This window comes from Oncorhynchus mykiss, chromosome 17 (assembly GCF_013265735.2).
Source record: "Oncorhynchus mykiss isolate Arlee chromosome 17, USDA_OmykA_1.1, whole genome shotgun sequence".
NCBI lineage: Eukaryota > Metazoa > Chordata > Actinopteri > Salmoniformes > Salmonidae > Oncorhynchus > Oncorhynchus mykiss.
The window spans coordinates 17,669,991-17,681,492 of NC_048581.1; the positions used below are offsets into that span (position 1 = coordinate 17,669,991).

General features: G+C 41.2%; 1 protein-coding gene across 1 annotated transcript in view; it reads left to right on the forward strand.

The window, feature by feature from the left end:
- Positions 1-2,506: 2,506 nt before the first annotated feature.
- Positions 2,507-11,502, forward strand: part of LOC110513643 (arf-GAP with dual PH domain-containing protein 1-like) — a 40,649-nt gene continuing 31,653 nt past the window's right edge. The window contains exon 1 of the mRNA XM_036949171.1: positions 2,507-2,961. Within this exon, the coding sequence (XP_036805066.1) occupies positions 2,874-2,961 (88 nt within the window). The 5' untranslated portion in view covers positions 2,507-2,873. The remainder of the gene's footprint in view (positions 2,962-11,502) is intronic.

Consider the following 11,502-nt stretch of genomic DNA (forward strand, 5'->3'; position numbering starts at 1 on the left):
TCTAAATCCCGTTCTACATTCCAGAGGGCGGCAGCGGCTCGAAGATAAAACGTTAGCCTATACTCAGTCCCGTTTCTCACAAATGAGCTTTCGGTAACGGGCCGTGGTGAACATTAGCGTTTGCTGTCACCGTGGAAAACCGGTGTGGTAGAACAAAGTCACGTCAAGCCCGGTTTGCTCATCTAGCCGTTAAATGAAACCCATTTGTCTCACTTATTGCCATGACGCCTCCTGCTCAACGATAACAAATGTTGCACAACAAATAAAATAAATTCACCACGGCACTTAAAATAACCATTAGTTACTCCAGTGGCTCTGTATAGACACAACAAAACAACTTTCAACTTTTTTTTTTTTGCTGTAATGTGCTTTGGCACATGGGGCAGATTGAACAAAAGCAAGAGGCTAGATTTAATTCTTTACTTTCAATACCAATAAAGGCATAAGGTTGTCAGCCAACATAACCATGTATAATACAATGTATTTGTTACATCTTATAATATACCCAGTATTATGACTGTCCCTCACATACATTTGTGCATGAACATACATTGGGATTGGTGGGGCAGATGGCTATGTGAGCCATGGATGGCTCTTGGCAGTGTTGGGGAGAAGTCATGTAGTTCAACTAGTAACTACATTTGGTAATAGCTTGGTGGTAGTTGAACTAAATTCAAATCTAAGTAGTGTTTTCAGTAGTTAATTAAGCGATATGCCACTGCTAAGGGCTGTTCTTACCCACGACACAAGGCAGATATTGGCCATATACCACTGCTAAGGGCTGTTCTTACCCACGACACAAGGCAGATATTGGCCATATACCACTGCTAAGGGCTGTTCTTACCCACGACACAAGGCAGATATTGGCCATATACCACTGCTAAGGGCTGTTCTTACCCACGACACAAGGCAGATATTGGCCATATACCACTGCTAAGGGCTGTTCTTACCCACGACACAAGGCAGATATTGGCCATATACCACTGCTAAGGGCTGTTCTTACCCACGACACAAGGCAGATATTGGCCATATACCACTGCTAAGGGCTGTTCTTACCCACGACACAAGGCAGATATTGGCCATATACCACTGCTAAGGGCTGTTCTTACCCACGACACAAGGCAGATATTGGCCATATACCACTGCTAAGGGCTGTTCTTACCCACGACACAAGGCAGATATTGGCCATATACCACTGCTAAGGGCTGTTCTTACCCACGACACAAGGCAGATATTGGCCATATACCACTGCTAAGGGCTGTTCTTACCCACAACACAAGGCAGATATTGGCCATATACCACTGCTAAGGGCTGTTCTTACCCACAACACAAGGCAGATATTGGCCATATACCACTGCTAAGGGCTGTTCTTACCCACGACACAAGGCAGATATTGGCCATATACCACTGCTAAGGGCTGTTCTTACCCACGACACAAGGCAGATATTGGCCATATACCACTGCTAAGGGCTGTTCTTACCCACAACACAAGGCAGATATTGGCCATATACCACTGCTAAGGGCTGTTCTTACCCACAACACAAGGCAGATATTGGCCATATACCACTGCTAAGGGCTGTTCTTACCCACGACACAAGGTAGATATTGGCCATATACCACTGCTAAGGGCTGTTCTTACCCACGACACAAGGCAGATATTGGCCATATACCACTGCTAAGGGCTGTTCTTACCCACGACACAAGGCAGATATTGACCATATACCACTGCTAAGGGCTGTTCTTACCCACAACACAAGGCTGATATTGGCCATATACCACAAACCCCAGAGGTGCTAAATGAAATATGTGTGAGGTAGGGAATCATGTTGTTTATGTTTCAGCATAAGACCTGCCTAAGAACAGTTTTTGTGTTTAATAGACTATGGGAACATTTGACCCCAGAGGGATTTGTTCTTGCAATTTGTAGTCTATGACATTTCAGATTTAGATATGACAATTTTTCAAGAAGTAGTTTGGATGTAAACTACTTTTTCAAAGTAACTTAAGATAAGTATGTCATATTTTTCATATTAAGGGTAAATTTAGTGAATCTTAACTTTTTCCAGTGGGAAGTAGCCTATTTTGTAGCTTGGTAAATTGTATTTTCAGAGTAGCTTCTCCAACACTGTCCTGGGATTCCATCACGCTTGATTCAGCGCCATGGAGAGCCCCCCCCCCCCCACACACACAAATCTTCTGACCACACTTTTCGATCGATAGGGTGCAAGGACAGGTCAGAGGAGCAATAGAGAGTACAAGGTCCTGTAATAGCCTACACTCAATACGAAACAGCGACTTAAAAGGACAACGCATCCACACACACTCAACATTATTTGGTTTCCTTGGAGCGCTACTGAGCTATGCGCTGACTTCTCCTTGCTGGTGGACTGCTACCATCTAGCGGTGGAATATGGTACTACAACCTTTAGAGAACAGTCATTTTGTTATCTGATTGAGCACCGTACAATTATGCGGAACAGCAAGTCTGAACAAAACCAGCAGTTCACTTCCGAGTGTAGGTTAGGCTCCCTCCCCTCACACACACCCTCCCTGAAAGGTGTCGGAGAGAGAGGCTCAACCAACAACAAGTTGTGACAAATCCTTTTTTTATCAAGGACAGGGAGTTCGCACAAAACTCAGGTTGGGCGGTGAGAACCATGCAAGTGTTTCACTGAATGGACCGAACGGAAGAATCGATTTGAGTGGAAGTTTATTTATCTTCTTCTTTCAGTTGAGCCTGACATACCTCCTCATCCTCTCGTCTAGGCTACCGCCTGCGTGTGTAGGGAGCCGAGGACCCACCCGAAGACACACTTTTATGCTGTGATTTTTCGGTTGTCTTCTCGGTTCAGGACTGATTTAAAGGATTGGAAATGCCTGGGAACGAGAGAGTTTCTCGTCTCTTGAAAATTATAATTCAAAAGCCAGGGAACGACGCGTGCGCAGACTGTGGTGCGCCTGGTAAGTTGAAATGTGATGCTGATGTTATAACTTGTTATGTTATAACAAAGAACCTTCTAGCCTAAACGTTCTAGATGAGAGAGGGTGGGAGTTGGCATGCAACAGGTCCTGACATGTATAGGTAGAAAAATACCTTTAGCCTATTTAGGTCTATTTGAGTTGCTCTGGGAATGTTAGGAGCAGAATAGGCCTACTTGCATATTAAATCGACTTTTCATTTGTAACCTAACGGTGAACCAGAATCTGGCCTAACACGAGACGTTGGTTCAGAAATGTAAGGATATTGTTTCCAAAAGTATGTATTTATGTGGGCTTCAGTCTGCAACGTGGTCTCAGAGCGTTTCGTATTATTCTGTACTTAAATCCGAAACACCATTTAGTATGATATGTTATGTTTCGTATGCATTTGTGGATGTCCGTCTCCATTTCGTATGGTATGTTACGCATTGCAATTCGTCAATATGTTCTGAAATGCAATTTGTACAATATTTTACGAATTTGCTAAATTTATGACATGTTACGAATTCCAATTTGTTGTGGCTAATGTTAGCTAGCTCTATTTGTTAGGGGTTAATGTTAGGAGCTGAACAGGTGTTGTGCCGAAAATCTCCCCCCTGCCAGAACCCCCTCCCCCCTTCTATTTTCCTTAATTTTGTGGTTAGAGTCAAATACTTTCGGTGGCACACATCAGAGTCAAATACTTCTATAGAACCAACTTCACGTTGGCAACCGAAAGGCAACCGAAATGAATAATTCATATATGTGTGTTATATTAAACATAGAGGAGGGAGTAGAGCGGCATCTTGCCGCCCCGGGGTGTGGGCGGGCGCTGAACGGGGAGTTCTCCCAGGGCGCCATACAAGCTAGAACCGCCACAGACACTTGAAACAAATAGCCAAACCCAAAAACCGCAGACAAAACTGCTTTCTGCTACTAAGATCCGTGAAATGTAGGCTAAACTGACAATGGAGTGAAAAGCAGAAATCTCAACTAGCAAGTTGCAGCAATGAAGAACGGGAAGGGGGCAGAATTCTGGCAGGGGGGAGATTTTCGGCACAACACCGGCCCGCTCATTAGGCAGGATTAGGTGGCCGCATATGCATGGCGATAAGCGAGGGTGGCTTTTCTGAGCTAAACTGACCAAGACCCACCTCCAACAACACATAAGACCTCACATAATTCTGCCCAAAAACAATGACATATTATAACCAATGGCATAATTATGGGCTTTTTAGGTGAGCGCTGATGCCTGTCTGTGATAAGCAGTGCCCACTTTGTCAAAGGCAGGGAGGCAAGATACAGTGCCTTGCGAAAGTATTCGGCCCCCTTGAATTTTGCGACCTTTTGCCACATTTCAGGCTTCAAACATAAAGATATAAAACTGTATTTTTTTGTGAAGAATCAACAACAAGTGGGACACAATCATGAAGTGGAACGACATTTATTGGATATTTCAAACTTTTATAACAAATCAAAAACTGAAAAATTGGGCGTGCAGAATTATTCAGCCCCTTTACTTTCAGTGCAGCAAACTCTCTCCAGAAGTCCAGTGAGGATCTCTGAATGATCCAATGTTGACCTAAATGACTAATGATGATAAATACAATCCACCTGTGTGTAATCAAGTCTCCGTATAAATGCACCTGCACTGTGATAGTCTCAGAGGTCCGTTAAAAGCGCAGAGAGCATAATGAAGAACAAGGAACACACCAGGAAGGTCCGAGATACTGTTGTGAAGAAGTTTAAAGCCGAATTTGGATACAAAAAGATTTCCCAAGTTTTAAACATCCCAAGGAGCACTGTGCAAGCGATAATATTGAAATGGAAGGAGTATCAGACCACTGCAAATCTACCAAGACCTGGCCGTCCCTCTAAACTTTCAGCTCATACAAGGAGAAGACTGATCAGAGATGCAGCCAAGAGGCCCATGATCACTCTGGATGAACTGCAGAGATCTACAGCTGAGGTGGGAGACTCTGTCCATAGGACAACAATCATCCATATATTGCACAAATCTGGCCTTTATGGAAGAGTGGCAAGAAGAAAGCCATTTCTTAAAGATATCCATAAAAAGTGTTGTTTAAAGTTTGCCACAAGCCACCTGGGAGACACACCAAACATGTGGAAGAAGGTGCTCTGGTCAGATGAAACCAAAATTGAACTTTTTGGCAACAATGCAAGACGTTATGTTTGACGTAAAAGCAACACAGCTGAACACACCATCCCCACTGTCAAACATGGTGGTGGCAGCTTCATGGTTTGGGCCTGCTTTTCTTCAGCAGGGACAGGGAAGATGGTTAAAATTGATGGGAAGATGGATGGAGCCAAATACAGGACCATTCTGGAAGAAAACCTGATGGAGTCTGCAAAAGACCTGAGACTGGGACGGAGATTTGTCTTCCATCAAGACAATGATCCAAAACATAAAGCAAAATCTACAATGGAATGGTTCAAAAATAAACATATCCAGGTGTTAGAATGGCCAAGTCAAAGTCCAGACCTGAATCCAATTGATAATCTGTGGAAAGAACTGAAAACTGCTGTTCACAAATGCTCTCCATCCGACCTCACTGAGCTCGAGCTGTTTTGCAAGGAGGAATGGGAAAAAATGTCAGTCTCTTGATGTGCAAAACTGATAGAGACATACCCCAAGCGACTTACAGCTGTAATCGCAGCAAAAGGTGGCGCTACAAAGTATTAACTTAAGGGGGCTGAATAATTTTGCACACCCAATTTTTCAGTTTTTGATTTGTTAAAAAAGTTTGAAATATCCAATAAATGTCGTTCCACTTCATGATTGTGTCCCACTTGTTGTTGATTCTTCACAAAAAAATTAAGTTTTATATCTTTATGTTTGAAGCCTGAAATGTGGCAAAAGGTCGCAAAGTTCAAGGGGGGCGAATACTTTCGCACGGCACTGTATGTATGTATAGATACGTATAGCGGTAAGAATACTATATCCAGAGTCAGTACATAGGGGTAAACATACTACAGGGTCAGTACCATATTATAATGTACAGGGATACTGGATCTATAGAGGTAGATATGTATAGGGGTAAACATACTATATACAGGGTCAGTACCATATTATAATGTACAGGGATACTGGATCTATAGAGGTAGATATGTATAGGGGTAAACATACTATATACAGGGTCAGTACCATATTATAATGTAAAGGGATACTGGATCTATAGAGGTAGATATGTATAGGGGTAAACATACTATATACAGGGTCAGTATCATATTATAATGTACAGGGATACTGGATCTATAGAGGTAGATATGTATAGGGGTAAACATACTATATACAGGGTCAGTACCATATTATAATGTACAGGGATACTGGATCTATAGAGGTAGATATGTATAGGGGTAAATATACTATATACAGGGTCAGTACCATATTATAATGTACAGGGATACTGGATCTATAGAGGTAGATATGTATAGGGGTAAACATACTATATACAGGGTCAGTACCATATTATAATGTACAGGGATACTGGATCTATAGAGGTAGATATGTATAGGGGTAAACATACTATATGCAGGGTCAGTACCATATTATAATGTACAGGGATACTGGATCTATAGAGGTAGATATGTATAGGGGTAAACATACTATATACAGGGTCAGTACCATATTATAATGTACAGGGATACTGGATCTATAGAGGTAGATATGTATAGGGGTAAACATACTATATACAGGGTCAGTACCATATTATAATGTACAGGGATACTGGATCTATAGAGGTAGATATGTAGAGGGGTAAACATACTATATACAGGGTCAGTACCATATTATAATGTACAGGGATACTGGATCTATAGAGATAGATATGTATAGGGGTAAACATACTATATACAGGGTCAGTACCATATTATAATGTACAGGGATACTGGATCTATAGAGGTAGATATGTATAGGGGTAAACATACTATATACAGGGTCAGTACCATATTATAATGTACAGGGATACTGGATCTATAGAGGTAGATATGTATAGGGGTAAACATACTATATACAGGGTCAGTACCATATTATAATGTACAGGGATACTCGATCTATAGGGATAGATATGTATAGGGGTAAACATACTATATACAGGGTCAGTACCATATTCTAATGTACAGGGATACTGGATCTATAGAGGTAGATATGTATAGGGGTAAACATACTATATACAGGGTCAGTACCATATTATAATGTACAGGGATACTGGATCTATAGAGGTAGATAGGTATAGGGGTAAACATACTATATACAGGGTCAGTTCCATATTATAATGTACAGGGATACTGGATCTATAGAGGTAGATATGTATAGGGGTAAACATACTATATACAGGGTGAGTACCATATTATAATGTACAGGGATACTGGATCTATAGAGGTAGATATGTATAGGGGTAAACATACTATATACAGGGTCAGTACCATATTATAATGTACAGGGATACTGGATCTATAGAGGTAGATATGCATAGGGGTAAACATACTATATACAGGGTCAGTACCATATTATAATGTACAGGGGTACTGGATCTATAGAGGTAAACATACTATATACAGGGTCAGTACCATATTATAATGTACAGGGATACTGGATCTATAGAAGTAGATATGTATAGGGGTAAGGTGACTAGGCATCAGGATATATGATTAACAGAGTAGCAGCAGCGTATGTAATGATTGTATCTGAGTGGGAGTGTGTAGTCTATAAATGTGTGTATATGTTATGTGTGTGTGAGTAAATGATGGAGGGAGTGTATTTGTATTTATTCTGAATCCCCATTAGCTGCTGACCAAGCAGCAGCTCCTCTTCCTGGGGTCCGGCAAAATGAAGGCAATTTATGCCATTTTAAAAACATTACAATACATTCACAGATTTCACAACACACTGTGTGCCCTCAGGCCCCTACTCCACCACTACCACATATCTACATTTCAATGTGTATGTATAGTGTGTATGTTATCGTGTGTGTGTGTGTGTGTGTATGTTATCGTGTGTGTGTGTGTGTGTGTGTATGTTATCGTGTGTGTGTGTGTGTGTGTATGTTATCGTGTGTGTGTGTGTATGTTATCGTGTGTGTGTGTGTGTGTGTGTGTGTGTGTGTATGTTATCGTGTGTGTGTGTATGTGTGTGTGTGTGTGTGTGTGTGTGTGTGTGTGTGTGTGTGTGTCTGTGCTAATGTTTCTGTTGCTTCACAGTCGCTGTTCCATAAGGTGGATTCTTTTTCATCTGTTTTTTAAAATCACATTTTACTGCATCAGTTACCTGATGTGGAATAGAGTTCCATGTAGTCATGACTCTATGTAGTACTGTGTGCCTCCCATAGTCTGTTCTGGACTTGGGGACTGTGAAGAGACCTCTGGTGGCATGTCTTGTGGGGTATGCATGGGTGTCCGAGCTGTGTGCCAGTAGTTTAGACAGACAGCTCGGTACATTCAGCTTGTCAATACCTCTCATAAATACAAGTAGTGATGAAGTCAATCTCTCCCCCACTTTCAGCCAGGAGAGATTGACATGCGTATTATTCATATTAGCTCTCTGTGTTAGAGGTCGACCGATTAATCGGAATGGCCGATTAATTAGGGCCGATTTCAAGTTTTCATAACAATCGGTAATCTGCATTTTTGGACACGGTTTATGGCTGATTGCACTCCACGAGGAGACTGCGTGGCAGGCTGACTACCTGTTATGCGAGTGCAGTAAGGAGCCAAGGTAAGTTACTAGCTAGCATTAAACTTATCTTATAAACAAACAATCAATCTTCACATAATCACTAGTTAACTACACAGGGTTGATGATATTACTAGGTTAACTAGCTTGTCCTGCTTTGCATATAATCAATGCGGTGCCTGTTAATTTATCATTGAATCACAGCCTACTTCGCCAAACGGGTGATGATTTAAAAAGCGCATTCGTGAAAAAAGCACTGTCGTTGCACCAATGTACCTAAACATAAACATCAATGCCTTTCTTTAAAATCAATACACAAGTATATATTTTTAAACCTGCATATTTAGTTAATATTGCCTGCTAACATGAATTTATTTTAACTAGGGAAATTGTCACTTCTCTTGCGTTCTGTAAATTGCAGTCCGGGTATATGCAGCAGTTTGGGCCGCCTGGCTCATTGCGAACTGTGTGAAGTCCATTTATTCCTAACAAAGACCGTAATTAATTTGCCAGCATTGTACATAATTATGACATAACATTGAAGGTTGTACAATGTAACAGCAATATTTAGACCTAGGGATGCCATCCGTTAGATAAAATACGGAACGGTTCCGTATTTCACAGAAAAAATAAACATTTTGTTTTCGAAATGATAGTTTACGGATTTTACCATACTAATGACCTAAGGCTCGTATTTCTGTGTGTTATGTTATAATTAAGTCTATGATTTGATAGAGCAGTCTGACTGAGTGGTGGTAGGCAGCAGCAGGCTCGTAAGCATTCATTCAAACAGCACTTTCGTGCGTTTTGCCAGCAGCTCTTCGCTGTGCTTCAAGCATTAAGTTGTTTATGACTTCAAGCCTATCAACTCCCGAGATTAGGCTGGCAATACTATAGTGCCTATAAGAACATCCAATAGTCAAAGGTATATGAAATACAAATGGTATAGAGAGAAATAGTCCTATAATTCCTATAATAACTACAACCTAAAATGTCTTACCTGGGAATATTGAAGACTCATGTTAAAAGGAACCACCAGCTTTCATATGTTCTCATGTTCTGAGCAAGGAACTGAAACGTTAGCTTTTTTACATAGCACATATTGCACTTTTACTTTCTTCTCCAACACTTTGTTTTTGCATTATTTACACCAAATTGAACATGTTTCATTATTTATTTGAGACTAAATTGATTGTATTGATGTATTATATTAAGTTAAAATAAAAGTTCATTCAGTATTGTTGTAATTGTCATTATTACAAATATATATATATATATAAATCGGCCGATTAATCGGTATCGGCTTTTTTTTGGGGTCCTCCAATAATAGGTATCGGCGTTGAAAAATCATAATCGGTTGACCTCTGCTCTGTGTACATCCAAGGGCCAGCCGTGCTGCCCTGTTCTGAGACAATTGCAATTTTCGTAAGTCCTTTTTTGTAGCACCTGACCACACAACTGAACAGTAGTCAAGGTGTGACAACACTAGAGTCTGTAGGACCTGCCTTGTTGATAGTGCTGTTAAAAAGGCAGAGAAGCACTTTATTATAGACAGACTTCTCCCCATCTTAGCTACTGTTGTATCAACATGTTTTGACCATGACAGTTTACAACCCAGTGTTACTCCAAGCAGTTTAGTCTCTCAACTTTCTCAGTTTCCACATGATTTATTACAAGATGTAGTTGAGGTTTAGGGTTTAGTGAGTGTTTTGTCCCAAATACAATGCTTTTAGTTGAAATATTTAGGGCTGACTTATTCCCTGCCACCTATTCTGAAACTAACTGCAGCTCTTCATTAAGTGTTGCAGTCATTTCAGTCGCTGTAGTAGCTGACGTGTGTAGTGTTGAGTGTTGCAGTGATTTCAGTCACTGTAGTAGCTGACGTGTGTAGTGTTGAGTGTTGCAGTCATTTCAGTCGCTGTAGTAGCTGACGTGTGTAGTGTTGAGTGTTGCAGTGATTTCAGTCGCTGTAGTAGTTGACTGTAGTGTTAAGTGTTGCAGTCATTTCAGTCGCTGTAGTAGCTGACGTGTGTAGTGTTGAGTGTTGCAGTGATTTCAGTCACTGTAGTAGCTGACGTGTATAGTGTTGAGTGTTGCAGTGATTTCAGTCACTTTAGTAGCTGACGTGTATAGTGTTGAGTGTTGCAGTCATTTCAGTCGCTGTAGTAGCTGACGTGTGTAGTGTTGAGTGTTGCAGTCATTTCAGTCGCTGTAGTAGTTGACTGTAGTGTTGAGTGTTGCAGTCATTTCAGTCGCTGTAGTAGCTGACGTGTGTAGTGTTGAGTGTTGCAGTCATTTCAGTCGCTGTAGTAGCTGACGTGTATAGTGTTGAGTGTTGCAGTCATTTCAGTCGCTGTAGTAGCTGACGTGTATAGTGTTGAGTGTTGCAGTGATTTCAGTCGCTGTAGTAGCTGACGTGTGTAGTGTTGAGTGTTGCAGTCATTTCAGTCGCTGTAGTAGCTGACGTGTGTAGTGTTGAGTCACCCACATACATAGACACTCTGGCTTTACTCAAAGTCAGTGGCATGTCCTTAGTAAAGGTTGTGTGTGTGTTGGAGCGTCAGTGTGTGTAGTGTGTAGGGCTCTGTGAGGGTGCTTAGAGACAGTACAAAAATAAGAACAAAGGACAACATAGGTAGTCTGTGTAGCCATTGTGTTAGCTATGTGGCAGTCTGATGGCATGAGGACAGAAGAATGCTGGGCAGCATACTGCAGTAGTCCCTGGACAAGACATGCACTGACTACACTCACACGTTAATAATGGCATCTGCCAAGTCACTCGTGAAGTCACTCATAAAATGTCATTTATGTATGGGGAATAGGCCAGTTTAGTACCCAAAGGTCCCAATACA